The 20,945-nt window shown below is 50.1% G+C and overlaps 1 protein-coding gene across 1 annotated transcript; it reads left to right on the top strand.

Moving 5' to 3' along the window:
- Window positions 1-5,211: 5,211 nt before the first annotated feature.
- Window positions 5,212-20,373, top strand: DHX38 (DEAH-box helicase 38). Its single transcript, XM_065898679.1, has 26 exons — window positions 5,212-5,534; window positions 5,895-6,082; window positions 6,752-6,856; window positions 7,407-7,554; window positions 7,698-7,816; window positions 7,975-8,051; window positions 8,495-8,650; window positions 9,173-9,334; window positions 9,545-9,652; window positions 10,021-10,133; window positions 11,600-11,737; window positions 12,105-12,291; window positions 12,437-12,622; window positions 13,002-13,142; window positions 13,476-13,586; window positions 13,681-13,797; window positions 13,963-14,070; window positions 14,467-14,579; window positions 15,295-15,503; window positions 15,612-15,766; window positions 16,172-16,327; window positions 16,423-16,557; window positions 16,748-16,873; window positions 17,402-17,497; window positions 18,895-19,016; window positions 20,289-20,373. The coding sequence occupies exons 1-26, from the start codon at window positions 5,212-5,214 to the stop codon at window positions 20,371-20,373; spliced, it is 3,684 nt and encodes a 1,227-aa protein (XP_065754751.1).
- Window positions 20,374-20,945: the final 572 nt, after the last annotated feature.

Here is a 20,945-nt window from a genome sequence, read left to right as displayed (position 1 = left end):
CAGCAGGAAAGAGATGACATCCTCAAATTTGGTAATCTGAAGCCTTTCATTAGGGAAACGTGTAGGAAAACACCAGGGTGCAGTGCAGGACCCTGGGCTAGTAGCAGCGGGACAGGGCGCTGTTCTCACCTGCAGGCCTGAAGGAGCCATGGGAGGGAGTAGTTACCAGAACTGTGTGGCTGAGATTGCTGGAGTAAATGACACACGTCCAGCACACGTACTTTACCCACTCTTCTGCACTTTGCACTTTACCTCACATGTGAAGACCATCACGTATCTCTGTATAGAAAACTCACACATTTTTCGTCACAGTGCCATACTATTTCATGCCCGTTCCATCCTTTTTTAAACAGTCTTTTATTGACGGACATTTTTATTATCATGAGTCTGGTTTAAAGATCCTTGGTGTATGTCTTACTGAGTATACCTCATCACATGGCAAACAGATCAATTAAGAGTGTGTAAAAACCACATACACAAAACAAATAGTAAAATACTGAGGCAGAAGGGGCCTCTCGTTTTCAGACTAGTTCGCTCATAGTTACACTTCTAGCTACAAAAAAAAGAACTAGAATCCACGCCATCAAATTTCTAGTCCAGTGTTTCTTCTACTACAACAAGTCCGACTTTTATGATTAAGAAACTCTATGATCAAGGAGCTTTACTTTTGATCCATCCATGAGACTCCATTAAGATATTTAATATTTTGAATTCAGTCCCAAATGTGTCTTATGCTACAAAAAGAGAGGATTTCTTTCTCTCTCTCTTATTTTTGGTGACAAGTCACATTTTAAGATATGAATTACTAAAAATTCACATAGGAGATGAAATTGTTCTAGTAATAGGTCACACTTCATTTATTTTTTTAAATTAATTAATTTTTGGCTGTGTTGGGTCACTTGCTGCACGTGGGCTTTCTCTAGTTGAGGCGAGCAGGGGCTACTCTTCGTTGTGGTGCGCAGGCTTCTCATTGCGGTGGCTTCTCTTGTTACGGAGCACGTGTTCTAGGTTTGCAGGCTCCAGCATTTGTGGCTTGCGGGCTCTAGAGCACAGGCTCAGAAGTTGTGGCGCACAGGCTTAGTTGCTCTGCGGCATGTGGAATCCTCCCAGACCAGGGCTCAAACCCGTGTCCCCTGCATTGGCAGGTGGATTCGTTACCACTGCACCACCAGGGAAGTCCCAAAAGGTCATACTTTAAATAGAGAAGATGATTGCCAGAAGGGACTTCTTCAAGTCGGAGTGGCAGAACAAATTACTGATGAAAGGGAAAGTCAGAAAGAAGATGCATCTGTCCCACCACTAGAATTCAAACAGCAACTTCTGTAAGTTACTGATAAAGAAGAGGAAGTGGTGGGAGAGCAAAGCTGTCAACGGGGAGTGGGGAGATAAGCCTGTAAGAGGGTGCAACTGGATAAATGTTGGAAAGAGGAGACGGAAATTGAGACCACACCTAAGAAAATGTCCACAGCAAAGGATACCAACGGAAAATTCACAAAAGAAGAGGTAAAAATGGACAAATATACTGGGAAAGTTAAGCTTTACCAGTAAGCAAAGGAAAGCAAGTTAAACGATATATTTTCAAATCCATTAATTTGGCAAAGATTAAATGATAACGGCAAGAGTGTGAGTGAAGGGGCAGGCATTCAGAGTCCCTGCTGGAATGCAGAGAAGCAAAACTTTTCTAGAAAGAAACCTGAATACTCTTTGACCAACAATTCCACTTCTGAGAATTTATTCCTAGTAAATAAATACACATATGCACAAAGATCAACGTACATTTATAACGGTGAAAAACTGCAAACAACCTGAATAGCCATCAGTAGGGGAATAAGGAAATAAATGATAGTATAGCCACTGCAACGTACTAGCACACTGTCATTATATGCCGTGTTAGAGATGAATAACTGAAAAACCCTCGTGATAAAGAAAACAAAGTTATAAAACAACAGTATATAAAGTGTGATCCCACTTTTGTACAAAAGCTAACTATAATACACATGTACATATTCACATAGAAAAATAACTAGAAATGAATATCCCCAAAGACCATCAGAGATGTTATCTCTGCGTGTGAACAGACGAGTGACTTTTACTTACACTGGGCTGCGCGTCTTTATTTTCCCCAAATATCCGACATACATACTTTTTAAAAAATTTATTTTTGGCTGCGTTGGGTCTTCGTTGCTGCGAGCGGGCTTTCTCTAACTGTGGCGCGCAGGGGCTATTCTTCGTTGCTGTGTGTGGGCTTCTCCTTGGCGTGGTGGCTTCTTTTGCTGCGGAGCACGAGCTCTAGAGCGCAGGCTCAGTAGTTGTGGCGCACGGGCTTAGTTGCTCCGCCCGTGTGGGATCTTCCCGGACCGGGGCATGAACCCGTGTCCCCTGCATCGGCAGGCGGACTCTCAACCACTGCGCCACCAGGGAAGCCCCAACATACTTTTAATGATGCCAGTGGTTGGGCTACTCCTGGCCCACAACTGCCAGGGAAAACGATACTTACTTATTTGTACACGTCAGCTCCCTCTCTTCCACTTCAGGGTTGTCGGCAACCCTCACCCTTTCTCCAAAAAGCCGACTGGGGAAGCTCTTTCCTCCTCCCCCAACCGCGGCTGCGACCCCAAACCAAAGTAACCCACGGGCTAGAGCTGCCTAGCAACTGTGGCGCACCACTTTAAGGGGACGGAAACGGAAAAAGACGCACAGGCGCAGTGGTGAACTCGCATTAGGCCCACCTCAAATAAGCGGAAGAGGTTATTCTAGTCACCGCCCACCTTCCCCGGCCCTGACCGGAAGCCCTAGGGTCCCTTCCGCCCTTATAAATATGACCGATCTCTTTAACTTCTCCTTCCCACATTCCACCTAGAGGCGGGGCGTCGCCTCTTAGACTAAGCGTGATTGGTCGTCAGGAGACTCGGAAGTGCCTCTAATCAGAGCCGCAGAGAAAGACAGTCTAGCCTTGTAAGCGTTCTGTCCCGCACTAGGAACGGGCGTTTTTCGGGCTGCTCTCGATGGTATCTTTGGACGGATAGAGGGGGCCGCGCAAAGTCTTATGGGACAGTAATGGCGGCTTTCAAGGTGCGGATATTGGCTCTTTGAGGCGGTCTGAGCGAGGAGTGGCTGCGCCAGCGCCCCAGAATCCGGGACAGAAGGTCCCGAGAGTCGGGCTTGGTGAGGTGAGTGTCCATTCTTCATTTCCGACCTTTTCTTCGCCAATCGTGGCGGCTCCAAGCGGCGGATATCGGCCCCTCGCTCAGGTTCGGGCCCAGGTTTGGAAAGTCTTGTCCCTGTCACCCAACTTGCGTTACTCACCTTAGGGATGCTGCCTAGGTCCTGCAAGACCGGCCTTTCTCCTTGCTCAGGTCAGATCCAGCTTCCTGGCCTGGCCTCGCAGAAGTCCAGGGATGCTGCCCGGGGGGTCACCCTGCTCACCTCATATTAGTCCACTCCCAGACGGACACCGAGCCCAGCAGGGCTCCTTTTGTCTTCCTCTTCTCTGTCACAGTGGTATCTCTACCAGGTGATATCTTTTACTAGAATGTCAGCTCCAAAAAGGTCGGGAGTTTTGTCTGATTTGTTCTCTTCTTTATCTCTAATGCCCAGAACAGCGATCGGTTCACAGAAAGCACTCAGTAATTGTTGAATGAATGTATCCAGTTTTTTCTTCATTATTTTTCTTGTACCTCCTGTGGCTTCTTTGCCACTAATTATTCTTCACAAGCCAACACTTAGCTTCATATTTACTTTTCTCAGCTGTTAGTTGTCCTGTTTGTCAGACTCCTTTTCCTGTGCTGCTGGCATCTTTCTTTGTTGTCCCTAGAAATTTCTGGCTCCCTGTTTCCTTTAATCAGTTTAAACTCATTCATTCATTTATTCCTCAAACGTTTATTTTGCTAGGCACTGGGCAAAGCAGTCAACAAGACAGACAAGGTTCTCTCTCCTGCATAAAATGACATTCTAGAAGTATATTTTCTAGTTCAGACTACTGAGCAGAACATGTAAATCCTACCTTCCTGTTTAGATTTCCTCACATGAATACAGATGTCACCAATAGGTAGCTTTCCCTTTTCTCTTCTGCCTGATGGCATTTAAAAAAATGCAACTGTTGTTCATACTATATGTTCAGTTTGTTTAACAATATTCTTCTATAGAGCTGTATATGTTAATTAGAGCTGGGTGAAACATTCTGGATTCTGGTGGTGCCCTATCCCTTGACAGTTCTTTGCTTTACTGGCTTGTTGGAATGAGGGAAATTATTCAAGCACTCAGAATGGGATATGTTTGTAAGTAGATTGTGTATAGTGGGAGGTAAAGAGGAATTTGTCATAAGTTGAATGCCAGAAAATCCTACAGTTACCTACTTTTCAGAAATATCATTTACTAGCCTGGTGATTCTCATTATTATTTTTTTTTTTTTTGGTGAACTTGAATTGTTGCTAAATAGATTTCGACTGCTGTGAGAGAAGTGTTTTCTACAAAACACAATTCATTAAAGTATGGATCACATGGATGGTAGTCTTATACGTCAACAACTCTGCTATATCTGTAGTTTAAAGGAAGGGAGAGGATGAAGAACTTGTGTAAAAAAATGGTGAGGGACCCAAATCAATACCTTGGAGCACAGCAAGTGAAATAATGTAACAATGACATTTATGTAACTCTTTATGGTTACAGAGTGCTTTCACATACACTTTCATATTTGATTCTCACAATAACTCCATGGATTAGATAGAGCAAAAAGTACTTCCATTTTGCAGGTGTAGAAATTATGCCTAAGCAAAGATTAAGTTATTTGCTTACAATCATGCAGGTAGAAAATGTCAAGAGCCTGGGTTCTAATTGAGGTTTCTGATTTAAAATCTAGTGGTGTTTTCCCTAAACTCCCTTTATAGATGCCATAATGCTCTAGTAAGTGTCTCTTAGTGAGGTCTGTTCTTGCCTGGTTGATACCCTCTTGGATCCTGGTGTGTGTGTGTGTATCTGTTTCTGACGTGAGTTGGGGTGGAAGTAGGAAGATCTTTTGAGATTGTCGATGACTTGATGGACAGGTTTTGGTAAGAGGTAACTAAAGGAATTCTGATCTTGAGGGGGAGGTCAACCCCCCAGAGATCCATATACCTACGGTTATTCTGGGATGTAGCAGAGCCAAGGCTTTTCCCTTCTTATGTCTGATATCAAATGGTTTGTTTTCCTTCCAGAGAAATCCCAGAGCCTGTCATGGAGGACACCAGCGAGGATTCCTCGATCCATCGATTGGAAGGCACTGATGTGGACTCCCAGGTTGGCGGTCTTATTTTCAAGACCAAAAGTGCATCTAGTGAGCAGCATGTCTTCAAGGCCCCTGCTCCCCGCCCTTCATTGCTGGGACTAGACTTGTTGGCTTCCCTGAAAAGGAGGGAGAGAGAGGAGAAGGATGATGGGGAGGACAAGAAGAAGTCCAGAATCTCTTCCTATAAGGACTGGGAAGAGAGCAAGGACGACCAGAAGGATGCTGAGGAGGAGGGCAGTGACCAGGCTGGCCACAGTAGCCGGAAAGACAGGTAAGAGCCTTCGGGTGGACTGCCCCAAAGGGAATGAAAACGGAGGCCAGAAAATAGCATCTCATGTTTATCTCTCAGTTTTCTTGTTGGACATTTAGGACTTTATGATTTTACTGTGATTCTATAACATTGAGGCTAGATAAGAATTGGTATTTTCTTCAGATCTGGGGGAAGATTCAAAGGCACCTAAAGAGTAGATGATGGAGGTTAGAAGCGCTTACGGTTGTTGCCATATGCAAACCTGCCGTACCAGGGAGATAAAGTGGAAAAGGCCAGGTCACATGTTTGGCCTGGCCAAAGGTTTGGGGCAGGTTTTTCTTCCATGGATAAGCTCTTTACCAGCTGCCCTCCCTGTTTCAGACATTATCGATCTGCTCGGGTAGAGACTCCATCCCATCCTGGTGGTGTGAGTGAAGAGTTTTGGGAACGCAGCCGGCAGAGAGAGCGGGAGTGGCGGGAACATGGTGTCTACGCCTCGTCCAAAGAAGAAAAGGATCGGAAGAAGGAGAGGTCGAGGGATCGAGACTGTGACCGCAAGAGAGACAGAGGTAAACTGCCCAGCAGAGTTCCTAGTGCCTGCTGAGCACCTGAATTAACATGTCGGCCTTTTTCCTGTTGTGGGAGTTTTTATAACACCCGTTAATTAGGGAACTCCGTTTTCATGTCAGCCTGGTTGGTTTTGACCCTGTTGGTATTGGGATTAGCAGGCAGTTTAAGAAAAGAGCTGTTACTTGCAACATAGCTGCTTTGCTTGAGTGTGTGGTCCTCATTTTATCCTGAAAATTGGTGATAAAGGTGAAAATGGGTAATATGTTTGAGAAATCAGTTGACACTAGTGTTGGTGAGAGAAAAGGGACGGTGCTGTGGATCAAAGCTAGACATAAAATCCAATACTGGCTTTCCTCAGTGTTGTTTGATTTCTGTAGCTTGTAGGCTTGTAACTATTAAATAACTATTCATTATAGACTTGTAACTGCTCTTTTTTGAATTCTTGCAGGAAAATAACTTACTGTGAGTTTGAAACTTTCTAGCCAGTAACTAATTTTTGCCCTTGAAAGAATGGGGATATGTGAGTTTCAGGAGCCCATGGATCGCATTAGAGCAGTGAGGTTGCACCTGTGAGTGAGTGGGGAGGCCTGTCCTTTCTCTAGGGTGAAGATGGGTGGAAGTTAGGATGGGACACCTGTTTTCTAAGCTCTGCCGGTGACTCCTCACAGATGAGCGGGATAGAAACAGGCACAGCAGCAGGTCGGAGCGAGATGGAGGGTCAGAGCGCAGCGGCAGAAGAAACGAACCTGAGAGCCCCCGACACCGGCCTAAAGGTAGTCTGAGCTGTTGCTTGTGGTTGTTTGTGAGAGCCAAGTGTATGAGAGGCAGGGTGAGTGACTCTCATCCTCAGTGGAACTGGGTTGGAATTCCTGATTTCACCATGAATTTCTGGGAATACTTGGTTCTGAGTCAGTTGATTCAGTTGGGAAGGCTGTGGACTTCTCTGTGAACACAGATATGCTCCCTTAACATGATTTGCCAGTTTGCTGAGTGGCCAGTTTTCTAAATGGTAGGAAAGAATAGGGAGCTGGGGGTGGGTGGGGTAGGGGCGGAAGAAGGTTTTAATACAAAGAAATATGTACATTCAAGAGGGATATGCTTGCAGATATAAATTGGATATTCCTTAAAATGTTGTTATGAGCACAGATGAAAACTGGGACGTTAAAATTCAGATATCTCTAAAAGCTGTCAAAACCATCTTATCCATTGCAAATAGGTGCAAAGTTTATAAATAGTAAAAGAAATTTGGTGAATTGACTTTCACCTAATGGCTCTATAGCCATGTCTTAGACGTTTCCTGTGGATGTGTCTTTTGTGGCCCAGATGCAGCCACCCCTTCAAGGTCTACCTGGGATGAGGAGGACAGTGGCTATGGCTCCTCCAAGCGCTCACAGTGGGAATCGCCCTCCCCAACACCTTCCTATCGGGATTCTGAGCGGAGTCATCGGCTGTCCAGTCGAGATAGGGACAGGTGACGTTCTGGGTGGTGCAGTCCAGGTTCTCTGGGTGGGCGGCACAGGGTGGGCGTGATTGGGGCTGGGAGGGCAGATGGTGGCTGGGGAACACATCTCAGCTTAGTGACTATTTAGTGAGGCTGGTTATACTGTTTCCCAGGTCTGTGAGGAGCAGGTACTCAGACGACACACCTCTGCCAACCCCATCCTACAAATACAATGAGTGGGCCGATGACAGAAGACACCTGGGGTCCACCCCACGTCTGTCCAGGGGCCGAGGTAAGGCAGGGTGGAAGTGGGAAGCAGGAAGCAGGGTCGCTTTTCCTGGTGGGGCTGGGCAAAGCCGGGCTGGGGCCGTGCTGCTTGGCAGGTCTGTGTGAGGCCACTGAGGATGAGCTGGGACCGTGCAGACTGACCTGCTACGTGTTCTCCCGCAGGGAGACGTGAGGATGGCGAAGAAGGAATTTCATTTGACACAGAAGAGGAGCGGCAGCAATGGGAGGATGACCAGAGGGTAAAAACTACATCTTTGAGGGATTGAATGAGGGGTGGTGGCCATCTGTCAGTGAGTGGGTGACCGGGGGTGTCTGAGCACAAGGGTCATGGGTTACACTGTAGTGGAACCGGACGTTGAGCCACGTTCAGTCTCGAAGCCATGGAATCTCTTTCCAGGCAAAGGCTCTGTGGTCAAACTTCTCACCAAATGCAGGTCAGACTTAACTTTTTCGGCTGTGTGCTGGTGCCATCGTGTGGTAAATGTAAGAAGTGCCGTCATGGTGGGCTGCGCTGTAAACTGCTTCTCCTCTAGGTGGCTCGTCTTACAGCCTCTCGTGTCTCCCGAGGACTGCTATGCTGCGCCAGTGACTTCTCACCAAACACGTCCTCCCCTTCTGGCCACGTCCTGCACAGAAACTCCATCTGCGCCTTGTTCTGATTGCTTTGTCTCTTGTGCCGCAGCAAGCGGACCGGGATTGGTACATGATGGATGAGGGGTATGATGAGTTCCACAACCCCCTGGCCTACTCCTCTGAGGACTACGTGAGGAGGCGGGAGCAGCACCTGCACAAACAGAAGCAGAAGCGCATTTCGGCTCAGCGGAGGCAGATCAATGAGGTGAGGCTGCCCACAGCAGGTGGAGCAGATTCAGCTGGAGAAGCGGCAGGCCACATGCACCCGCCGACGGCACAGCTTGTCTCCCCACTGCTGACGTCACAGACTTAGCGATTCCTCTGGAGGCAGAGGGGTGGGCAGGGAGCTTATCAGGAACTTAAGAAAAACCCAACCCAAATCGTGACTTCCGTCTTCTGCAGTAGTTCCTGGAGGGGTGCTGTTGATGGGAACTGGGGGGTCAGGCCCCGGCTCTGTGGTGTGTCCTTTGTGTCTCTCAGCGGGGCCAGGGGTAGTCACCGTTTGTGTATCCATATAAGGTTCTGCCTCAGATACGACGGGTTGCTTCTGGGAAGAGTACTGCAGGTGGTTTGGGATCAGCGATTCTTCTGTCTAAGGAGCTGCAGGGTAGAGAGGCCCGTGACATCTCTGCAGCCCCTGTGGCCCCTCTGCGTGGCCTCACCTGGGACCTTTCAGGACGGCCTTGCAGTTGCAGTCTTAGCGTGGCCTCCCGTTGTGTCCTCACAGGATAACGAACGCTGGGAGACCAACCGCATGCTCACCAGCGGGGTGGTGCATCGGCTGGAGGTGGACGACGACTTTGAAGAGGACAGTGCAGCCAAGGTCCATCTGATGGTGCATAACCTGGTGCCTCCCTTTCTGGACGGGCGCATCGTCTTCACCAAGCAGGTGAGGGTCCTCTGTTGTCAGAGAGAAGAACGCTCAAGAGAAGCCTGAAATGGGAAAAGAAAGAAAGAGAAAGGAAAGGAGAGGAAAAAAGCCCCATCACGATAGGGGTAGGGTAGCAACCCTTCGTTTACCAGGGCCAGTACGAAGTGGACCTTTGTGTTGAGTTTAATGGTCAGCGCAGAATTTCTCTTTTTCCTCAACCTCCTGCAGCCAGAGCCTGTGATTCCAGTCAAGGACGCCACTTCTGACTTGGCCATTATCGCTAGAAAAGGCAGTCAAACAGTGCGGAAGCACAGGGAGCAAAAGGAACGCAAAAAGGTTGGTTTCTCGTCTTCTAGGGCCAGAGAGTATCTGCCTATTTTTTTGTTTTTTTTTCTTTTTTTTAAAGATCACGTTCTACCTCACAGGTAGGGTTCCTATTGGCAGTTAGAGGAAACTCATTGAGCAAGGAACAGCCCTTGTGGGAGGGTATTGCATTCCTCCTCCAGGGCCTCAGTTAAGATAATCCGGGGCCTGGTGTCTCAGGAGCTTCAGACATAAGATTGGGAGGCACGGCTCGGTGCCACTGCTACCTTGTGGGAATTTACTGCCTGCTAGATGAAGCCTGTTGTCAGATGGGATTGATTTTCCGTGGACTGCAGTTGTGTCACGGGATGGAGCAGATTGACTTTTTGTGTCTTTTTCAGGCTCAACACAAACACTGGGAATTGGCTGGAACCAAACTGGGAGATATAATGGGTGTCAAAAAAGAGGAAGAGCCGGATAAAGCTCTGACAGAGGACGGTAAAGTGGACTACAGGTAGGAGTCTCCCCAGCAGCAGGTGTCTCTGAAGATGGGGCCTCAAGGGGTCTGATAGGATTCGTCACTCACCAATAGGAAAATGATGTCATTTTGAGTCTCTGGTCCCTTCCTCCTGGTCTTTTCGACTTTTCTGAGATAACATTCCTACTGTCGCCCCTGATACTGCAGGAGCTTCTTCTGTGCCAGGCAGCACCACAGAACTCACAGATATTCAGTCATTGGATTCTCATGACAGTCCCATGGGACAGGTGTAATCTTTCCCATTTTTCATGCGAGGAGGATGAGGTCCAGGGAGGTTAAGTAACTTGTTTGAGGTTACCCAGCTAGAAATGGTGGAGTGCGGATCACACCCAGACAGTCTAGTTTCAGAGCCCACACTCTTAGCCACTCTGCCTGAGTGCCTTTCAGATGCTCAGTGTGAGAAAGTGTGCTTTGCACCCTTAGATTTTAGTTCAATCTAAGGAAGAAGTATTTTTAATAGAGGTTTGAGAATAGAAAGGATTGTCTTCTCAGGTAGTGACTTCCCCATTCATAGAGGTATTTAAGCAGATGTTGGATAACTGCTTATTGGGCTTTCCTCATTGTGTAGGTGGCTGAACTCAAATGTCCCTTCTGAATCTCATTGAACACTCTGAAATCCTACAAAATTGTCATCTGAGTTAATAATTCTCTATAACCCTGTGAGAAGTGAGAAGTTGGTGCTATTGATCAGCCCTTGTTAGTTTCTAGTTAATTTAATCCCATAGGTGTTAATTGTTAGCTGACCGGGAGTGACTGGGATGTTAGAAACAGGAAGCTTGACAGAGCCTGGGCTCAAATCTGATGGAGGAAAAGTCTCTTGGGGAAGGGATGGGTGGAGACTGTAGACTAATGTAGGTAAGGTAGGACTGGTACCTTTTTCGCTCTGCAGCCTGGGGATGTACGTGTGTCGGATACTTGAGCGCTTTCAGTGGAAGCTGTAGGTAAACGTCAAGTGGGATTGTTCTCACAGTTCTTTAAAAATAAAGCCTTGTGGACTCTGCTGTCCCACCAAGAGGTGGGAGGGAGTCTGACCTTGGTCGTGACTGTAACCACAACTCCTCCTTTCAGCCTGTTAAGTGTGGTGCTGACATTGCCCAGGGTTGTTCCATATAAGGTGATGACCTGTGGATTTCAGCTCCTCTTCCGGCTGAAGTCTTTCAGGGCAGAGGATTTGCCACTCGCTGATCTGTAGCTCCTCTGAGCCCTCTGCAGCTGTGTGTCCTGGGGGCGTTGAGCAGGTTTTGGATGATGGATTCTCAGACAGCAGTCTGGTCCCTTAGGACAGAGGAGATGAGCAGCACCTGGCAGCTGTGGCGTCTCAAAGATTTACTGCATATTTGAAGCAGTGCTCACTTCCGGGTGTAGGAAGCAGGGCAGTAACCCAGTCAGGAGAGAAGATGTGGGAAGCCGTGCAGGGCGCTTAGGCTGCTGTGTGTTCTCAGGACAGAGCAGAAGTTTGCAGACCACATGAAGAAAAAGAGCGAAGCCAGCAGTGAATTCGCAAAGAAGAAGTCTATCCTGGAGCAGAGGCAGTACCTGCCCATCTTTGCTGTGCAGCAGGAACTGCTCACGATTATCAGGTAACTGTGTCCACCCCGGGTCGGGGTTCCACTGTTGAATCAGGTGTCCCGTTTTCTCCTGTGTGTACTCTGCAGCTCTTTTTCTTTTGGGTGTGACATCTGGTGGAGAAGGGAAAGGATTTTTTCCCCTCACTTGGGTGCGCTGGGCTACCCTGCTTGAAGTAAGCAAGATGGCATCGTTTTGTTTTAGTTCATTTGTTTAAACCATACTGTCTTCCAGACTTTTTAGAGGGTGTTTCAGTATAAGACCGTTTTCCCAGGGAAATCCTCCTCCCTGCGCAGGCATGCTCCTTGGATAGCTACAGGTGGGGGTAGGAGGTGGCCTTCCACTCGGGCTGATTCACCCTTTATCTTCTCTTCCTTGCAGAGATAATAGCATCGTGATCGTGGTTGGGGAGACAGGGAGTGGTAAGACCACTCAGCTGACCCAGTACCTGCATGAAGACGGTTACACGGACTATGGGATGATCGGGTGCACCCAGCCCCGCCGTGTGGCTGCCATGTCGGTGGCCAAGAGAGTCAGTGAAGAGATGGGGGGCAACCTTGGTGAGGAGGTGAGTGGGCGCAAGCGCTGAGCTGTGTAGTTCTTGCCCGGTAGCTTCTGTCATTTGGGCTGATCTGCTGAGGCCTGGACCCAGCTCGGGGTGTGCAAGGGCGACTGGGCGCCCAGAGCTTCTGAGCGGTCTCTCTGGCCTCCAGGTGGGTTATGCCATCCGTTTCGAAGACTGCACTTCAGAAAGCACCTTGATCAAGTACATGACTGATGGAATCCTGCTGCGAGAGTCCCTCCGGGAAGCGGACCTGGATCACTACAGCGCCATCATCATGGATGAGGCCCACGAGCGCTCCCTCAACACCGACGTGCTCTTTGGGCTGCTCCGGGAGGTGAGGGCTGCGGGTCCAGCCTCTGTGCCTGTGGGGCTTGGACCACCGCCCTGCCAGGAGTTAGTGACGAGGCACTCCAGGCGGGCTGGGGTCTAGCCTGGGGAAGCTGAGGGGGTCTTTGACAGGCCGAGTTGCCCCTGAGGCCCTTGGCTGTGGGGTTCAGAGCTGGTGGTGGTTTACTCTGTTCTTGCTCAGCTGAGTGACTCGTGGTTCTCCTGGCTGTGGCTCCACGGATTCAGTTCAGGATTGTCATGAATCTAATGAGCCATCCGTCAGCTTTGACTTCTGTTTCATTTGGTAGTGATGCCGATGAGACTGGAGGGCAGAAGCCAAGGGTCCCAAAACTGTGGGGAAGCCTCTGACTGACTTCTTCTTTTAGGTGGTGGCTCGGCGCTCAGACCTGAAGCTCATCGTCACGTCGGCCACCATGGACGCAGAGAAATTTGCTTCCTTTTTTGGGAATGTCCCCATCTTCCACATCCCTGGTCGTACCTTCCCTGTTGACATCCTCTTCAGCAAGGTACTGAGGCCCTGTTTTGGAACTGCCCTGACCCTTGATGAGGAGGTGGTTGGGGGATGTGGAGTGGCACACTGAGTCTGGAGAGGTTTTGTGGGGACCCTGGGAGCCTGGGGCTATAGGGCTTGGAGGCGAAGGACTGCACTCTGGGGAGATTTTGCTTGGTTGTTTCTTTGGAGTGGACGTGCAGGGCTCAGGGAGGGCCATCAGGCCTGTCTGCAGGTGCGGCAGCCCTGAGAGTTCATCGGCTCTAGCCCCTGACCAGAACTGGGTCACCAGTTCCCAGTGGGGGCTTGGCCTGCATTCCCTCTCACGGTGTCCCTCACTGGTTTGCAGACCCCCCAGGAGGATTATGTGGAGGCCGCAGTGAAGCAGTCTCTGCAGGTGCATCTGTCGGGGGCCCCCGGGGACATCCTTATCTTCATGCCTGGCCAAGAGGACATCGAGGTGCGTGCCTCGGTCATGACTGGGATGAACGGGTGTGTCCTTCGTGTGAGAACTGGGGGATCTGGTGTCTCATAGCTCCTCTCTGTGCCCTCAGGTGACCTCAGACCAGATTGTGGAGCATCTGGAAGAACTGGAGAACGCACCCGCCTTGGCTGTGCTGCCCATCTATTCCCAGCTGCCTTCTGACCTCCAGGCCAAAATCTTCCAGAAGGTGAGATGGGTCCCCACCTTGGGATTCCCCCAGACTCCCCCAAAGGAGGGCAAGAGGGAGGGTGTTACTTTTCTGGCTTGGGTGGGGTGTACTTTTCTCCTTGTGGGGTTTTTCCTACCTGAAGGCCTACAGCCTTCCCTCCATGAGTGTCCTGTCCGGCTCCAGGCTCCGGATGGCGTTCGGAAGTGTATTGTTGCCACCAACATTGCTGAGACCTCTCTGACTGTCGATGGCATCATGTTTGTTATCGATTCTGGTTATTGTAAATTAAAGGTAAGAGGAGACAGGCACCGGGGCCCTGGGCCTTCACCCAAAGCTAACTCAGCCAAGGGGGTGGGAAGGCAGGCCCTGGGTCCTTGGCCCTCACACGACGATTGCTCATGGAAGTGGTGGTGGTGTTTATTGAGTGCTGGTTTTGCCGTGTGCTTGATTCATTCCATCCTTGTGATAGCTCGAGGTAGACACACAGCTTACATATCTTGATAGAGATTGCGGAGCTGGTGTTTAGGGGAAATTTCTTGAGGTTCCTGGTTCCGAAAGATGGCTGCTTACATCGCTAAGACACTTCATTCTGTGATGTGTAGCAACCAGGGTTTGTCTTTGTCTCAAGCCTGCCTCCCTTTTTCCCCTCACTCTGTCCTTAGTCAGGTCTTTGCTGTCCCCTCCTAGGTCTTCAACCCCAGGATTGGCATGGATGCTCTGCAGATCTACCCCATCAGCCAGGCCAATGCCAACCAGAGGTCGGGGCGAGCCGGCAGGACGGGCCCAGGTCAGTGTTTCAGGTAGGAGCCCTGTGCTAGCCTGCTTTCTGGGGTGGAGCCCCAGCTGGGGTGGGAAGGCTTGGACTGTGATCCTGCAGAGAGGTGATCCCTGAGGCTGGGAACCAATGGTGGGGCAGCGCTTGTTGGTCCTCTCATCACATGCTGCTGAGTGGAAGAAGCTGCCTTCCCAGGCAGCCCTGGCGTCTGAGCGGCCTTGGGTTTTAGGAGGACCTGTGCTGAAGGTGTCTGCAGCGGATGACCAGTGATTGACAGTGTGCCTCCTCCCAGAAGACAAATGTGAACAAATTTCAGCACCGGTTCTTTTTTGCCTCCTCCAATTACTCTCTCTCTTTTTTGTTCCGATTTGTAAAAATAATGTATTAACCATAGAAATTCAGAAAATCTAGAAAAATATAAAGAAAAAAACCCGCAGCCATAATTCTAGTCCCAGGCTCACTGGTTCCAGAAATGAAACAAGTACATAGGAGACGCCAGCAGAATGGTGAATTGTCAGGACTGAGCTTTGAGTAGTGGAGATTCGTCATTGTAAGGGAAAGGGGGAGGTGGGGGGAAGAAATGAGGACTTCTCCTTCTTACCCGTGGCTTTCATCTGCACTGCCTCTTCTGGGTGCACAAGCCCAGTGTTGGTCCCTGTGTAGACAGCCGGGCATATTTGAGGGGCTCAGCCGGGCAGCATGGTGGGAAGTGCGGCAGGACTGCGTCTTCTCACCCACAGGCTCTACACCCAGAGCGCCTACAAGAATGAGCTCTTGACCACCACGGTGCCCGAGATCCAGCGGACCAACCTGGCCAACGTGGTGCTGCTGCTCAAGTCCCTGGGGGTGCAGGACCTGCTGCAGTTCCACTTCATGGACCCGCCCCCGGAGGACAACATGCTCAACTCCATGTATCAGCTCTGGATCCTCGGGGCCCTGGACAACACAGGTGCTGTGGCCCCGGGAGCCGGGCAGGGCCCCGTGGGCTCTGGCGCCTGGGTTCTCCCTCTTACGGCACTGTGTCCACTGACCGTGCGGATTTGCTCCTCTCTCCCAGGCGGTCTGACCTCGACCGGGCGGCTGATGGTGGAGTTCCCGCTGGACCCGGCCCTGTCCAAGATGCTCATCGTGTCCTGTGACATGGGCTGCAGCTCCGAGATCCTGCTCATCGTCTCCATGCTCTCGGTCCCAGCCATCTTCTACAGGCCCAAGGTGGGAGATGCTGTCCGGCTCCTCTCCTCCCAGGGATCTCGGGAGGTTATGGGCTCAGGGAAGGTTGAGAGAGGGGAGTAGTTTCTCTCTGTGTTGTTAAGACAGAGTGGAGGGACGGGCAGGAGTCAGTTTCCAAAGAGTGGTTTTGCTGTTTTATGTTAAGCAGGTTGGGGTAGGGGAAGGGGTGGGCAAGATCCATGGTTCTCAGGGAGTGTTTTGCAGTTTTTTCTAGGATGGCTGTGCCTGAGCCCCTCACATTTTAGAATAAATATTTTGTTGTAAACTAATTTATTTTTCCTATATTGTCAGGGCACTACGTTGATGTGTTTTTAGTTGTGGTGAGGGTAGATGATAGTGTGAGATAGCTCTTCTCATTGGACCTGGACTTCCCTTTTTCCTTCCTAGGGCCGAGAGGAGGAGAGCGACCAAATCCGGGAGAAGTTCGCAGTCCCTGAGAGTGACCATCTGACCTACCTGAATGTCTACCTGCAGTGGAAGAACAACAGTTACTCTACCATCTGGTGTAACGATCATTTCATCCATGCCAAGGCCATGCGGAAGGTGGGGGCAGTGGCCGAGACAAGCAGCACGTTGGGAGGAGGGTTGGGATGCAGGGAAGGAGGGCTCCATCCTTGTCTACCTGTGTCCTGCTCTAGGTCCGGGAGGTGCGGGCTCAGCTCAAGGACATCATGGTGCAGCAGCGGATGAGCCTGGCCTCATGTGGCACCGACTGGGACATAGTCAGGAAGTGTATCTGTGCTGCCTATTTCCACCAGGCAGCCAAGCTCAAGGTGAGCCTAGTAGGGCTATGGCCCCTCTGGGCCTGATACTTCTTTCGAGGGCAGAGGTCTCGTGTCTCATTGTACAGTCCTGCAGATCTGGGCTTCCCCCAAAAGCCTGTGTCAAGACAGTACTGGACTGGGTAGTGGCCCAGATGTGCAGTGTTTTGCAATGTAGCCACCTGTTGCATCTCTTCCGTAGGGAATCGGGGAGTATGTGAATATCCGGACAGGCATGCCCTGCCACCTGCACCCCACCAGCTCCCTCTTTGGAATGGGCTACACCCCAGACTACATTGTGTATCACGAGTTGGTCATGACCACCAAGGTGAGTCTTTTCCAAGGCAGCCTGTATGACTGTAGGCCCACTTGGCTGGGCCAGGCCTTTGTAATAACCCTTTGCCGCCTTCTGGGATGGGTTTTGAGCTTGGGAGGCTTAAGGCCACATGCGTTGCTTGCAGGGAAATTGAGGTTGGTTTTCACTTGGGGGTTTGGGGAAGTTTATATGGATACACAGTTAACCTCTAGATTCCAGTGGCCTCGGCTGTGCCAGCAGGATTGTCTCCTACTTGCTGCCGCGGACAAGCAAGCCCTTTTGGTGTTGTTAGAAGGGTTTTCTGAGGGGCTGGGCCTTTTCTGTTGGACAATAGGGGCCTTTTTCTCAAGCGTGGAGGAATTTGGATGGGAGAAGGGATTAGAATCCCAGTGTCTGCGGCTTTCCCTCGCCTTTTTCAGCCTCACAGGGCTAGGGGTAGGCCCTTCCCATACAGCTCCTAATTGTGGAACTGCTCTGGGAGGGACAGCTCAAAGCATTGGTCCTTCTGTGACCACCGCTTTGTGGCCCTTCTGCCTGCAGGAGTACATGCAGTGTGTGACTGCTGTGGACGGAGAGTGGCTGGCAGAGCTGGGCCCCATGTTCTACAGCGTGAAACAGGCAGGAAAGTCTCGGCAGGTAAGGATCCTGTGCTTTTCTATGGAGGATCTGTTTGTCTCTGGGATCCGCTTTCCCCTCAGCCTGGTATTAAAGACACATCGTCATCTGGCTTCCCTTCACTTCTCTGTCAAACATAAAAGTTGTGATCCAGGCAGGTTAGTCTGTCTGATCTCCCCCCACCCACTCCATTTGCTTGGTCTGCTGAGCCTTAAAAAAAACAACTTATTATTGAAAAGTCCAAATACTCATAAAAGTGGACAGAAACAGTATAATGAGCCACGAGTTCCTCACTTAGCTTCCATAATTATCAACACTCTGCCCAACCTTGTTTCTTATTCCCACCCCGCTCCATACATATTGGTTTTTCCTGGAATATTTTAAAGCATACCTCAGACATTATATTTTTTCACCCATAAACACTTGAATATGTGCCTCTAAAAGGACTTTCAAAAATTTAAACATAACCTCCATGCAAATCTTACTCAACAGAATTAATCCTTAATGTTGCTAAAGTCTCCACTTCTTATTCATGTTTCCTTTTTTATTCCAAAGATAATTTTTTATAATTGATTTGGATCCAGGCGTTGAAATTTGTCATTATATATATTAAGTCTTTTATTCTGGAACAAGCTCTGCCCCCACTCATTTTTTATGGCATTGACTTATCGGAGAAAACAGGTTGGTCATCTGTAGAATGTTCCACGTTCTCTTTTGAGCTGATTGCTTCCTCAACATATTTAACTTGCCTCTATCCCATGTGCTTTTTGTAAGCTAGTCATTAATCTAAAGCCTTGGTTAGATTCAGCTGTTTCGGGTAAGGATGCATAAGTGCATGTGGTGCTGTGAACCTCCTTTTAGATCCAGTCAGGAGGCACATAAGGTCTGGTGGTGCCACTTTTGAAGACACTAGGATTGCTCAGCGGTCCCACCTGACCCTCCGTTATAAATTCTCTCCCTACTTCTCGGTCTCCTGACAGTCTTGGTGTCCACTGGTGGCTCCCGGCTGGAGGCGGGGCTGCAGAATGTTGTGGACTTTAGCTTCCCCCCTTCTCAGCATAGTCCTCCCCACACCGGGCCCGCACACATCTTCCTGTGTCCGTCCTCTCCAGCCAGATGTCATGCCTTCTCTGTTTCCTGTACTTCCTGGCATGGTTATGAACTTGGTTAGAGCATGTAAGCACTTAGCAAATTGAGTGGAGGGCTGAGGCATGACAGGGTGAGGACTCAATCATCCAATGTCTGTCTTGGATCAGTGAGCAAAGCAGGCCTCAGTGCTGGGGCAGGGAGCTGTGTGTCCCTGCCTTTGGGAGCTGGCAAGGTCTACCCAGCACCTGGCTTGCAGCAGGGAGATGGGTGCAGGCCGGCCCTCCTCACCCGCCAATCCCCAGTGACCCCAGTACCTCTCCCTTCTCTAGGAGAACCGCCGACGGGCCAAAGAGGAAGCCTCTGCCATGGAGGAGGAGATGGCACTGGCCGAGGAGCAGCTGCGGGCCCGGCGGCAGGAGCAGGAAAAGCGCAGCCCCCTGGGTAGTGTCAGGTGAGCTGTGGTCTCGGGACTCTTGTCCTGATGGAGCCCACCAGCTGAACTGACCAGGCCCTGAGGCAGGGTCGCGATTTAAGAGAAGTTAAATGTGCAGAGGTGAATTGGTGACGAGTTGACTGTGGTCACGTGGAGACGGGAGGGGTTTTGGACATACTTTCAAGGAGTGGTGATACAGCTGCAACTCCTGGTCGTTGTTTGTTATGTTGTGATGGGGCCCAAGGTGGGCTGGAGCGGCAGAGTAGGTCTCAGAGCTTTACCAACAGGCTAGGGCTTGGACATCACAGTGGAGAGGCAAGGCCAGGAGAGCCTTGGGCACCTGCGTCTGCCCTGGTGCCTGGAGTTAGACCGCACAGGTGAAGGGCATAGTCCCTGCAAGACTGCCCTCACCTCAGTCACCACCTGCAAGTTGGGGGGTACCCAGGGTCACCCTCATTTTTCACCAACTTTTTACAAATTTGGGGATCCCCATGGACTCCCTCAGGTTTGATAATTTGCTAGAATACCTCGCAGAACTCAGGAAAATACTATACATATTACAGTTTTATTATAGCAAAAGGACACAGAACCAGCCAAAGGGAGAGATGTATAAAGTGAGGTCTGAGAGGGTCTTAGATGTGAAGTCTTCCATTGTCCTTGGGGTCATGTTGCCCTACTGGCACATTACACAGAGTATTGTCACCAGGGAAGCTCACCCGAGCTTTGGTGCCCAGAGTTTTATTGGGCAGGACCCATGTGTTGACTTAGTCTCCAATCCCTTTTCCCTCCCCAGAGTCTGGGCTAATAGCACGAGGCTCAAAGCACAGCCCTCTAATCACAGGTTGGTTTTTCTGGCAGGGCAGCCACCATCCTGAGTCATCTCATTTGCATAAACTATCAGATGTGGTCCACCGTGAATAACAGACACACTCCAGTCCCTTGGGAAATTCCAAGGGTCTAGAGATACTTCCAGGAACTGGGGACAAAGCCCAGCCACAGCTCGAGTGGCGGCCTGGTGAGGTGGAGGGAAGACTCCCTTCATAGCTCACCTAGGGGATATGAATGGAATTGTTAAAAAATCTCATAACGTGCCTCAGTGGATATAAGAAAGAGGTGCTATCTCCTTCTGCTCCCGATCACACATAGGGAAGGCGAGGGGAGTGGAAGTGTGCCAGGCGCGGAGACCCTGCAGCCCCAAAGCCTGCTCACACCTCAGGCTCCTCGTCCTCCTGTGTGTCCTGGCCGGAGTGAGCAGCAGTGCGATTCCTAACCCCTCTTCTGTGTCTCCAGGTCTACAAAGATCTACACCCCAGGTCGGAAAGAGCAAGGGGAACCCATGACCCCTCGCCGCACACCAGCCCGCTTTGGGCTCTGAGCTGATGCTGTCCCTGAAGAGGAGGGGGGCCAGGTGTTGAGTCATGAGCCCCGTGGCTGGAGCGCCCAGGCCTGCCGACAAAACCGTTTCATCTGTGTGCTTTCATTTGTGTACATCATGGCCCTGGGGGCACCTGTTGCGGCCAGGCTCTGCCATGGAGGAGGTGGGAGTTTCTCGGTGCAGGCGTGGGGCCGCAGAGCAGCTGCCAGGACCACGAGAGGTGGCCGGACCCACCGTATTCAAATAAACTGTCCCCGGGACACTTGGTGTATGAATGACACGGCTGTGACTATGTTTTTTAAAATTCTTGTGTAAAACAGCACAATAGACCTAGGGGGAATTATAATTTGGTTATAATTCGGGATTTGGAAATAAATTTATTGTTTGTAAAATGTTATTGTATTTCTGACTCTTCTTTTCCCCTGACTGCCCTAAATCACACATTAGAGAACAGGCAGAACGCTGACTTTCCTTGGATGGATCCTTCTAGAACCTTAGCTCGCCCTTATTTCTGTTCTCCAGGCAGTGCCTCTTAGAGGAGGGGTTGATGGGGTGGGACTCAGCTGACAGGG

This window comes from Phocoena phocoena, chromosome 20, assembly GCF_963924675.1.
Source record: "Phocoena phocoena chromosome 20, mPhoPho1.1, whole genome shotgun sequence".
NCBI lineage: Eukaryota > Metazoa > Chordata > Mammalia > Artiodactyla > Phocoenidae > Phocoena > Phocoena phocoena.
Note: the sequence above shows the minus strand (reverse complement) of the source record. Positions and strands in the feature narration are given on the sequence as shown.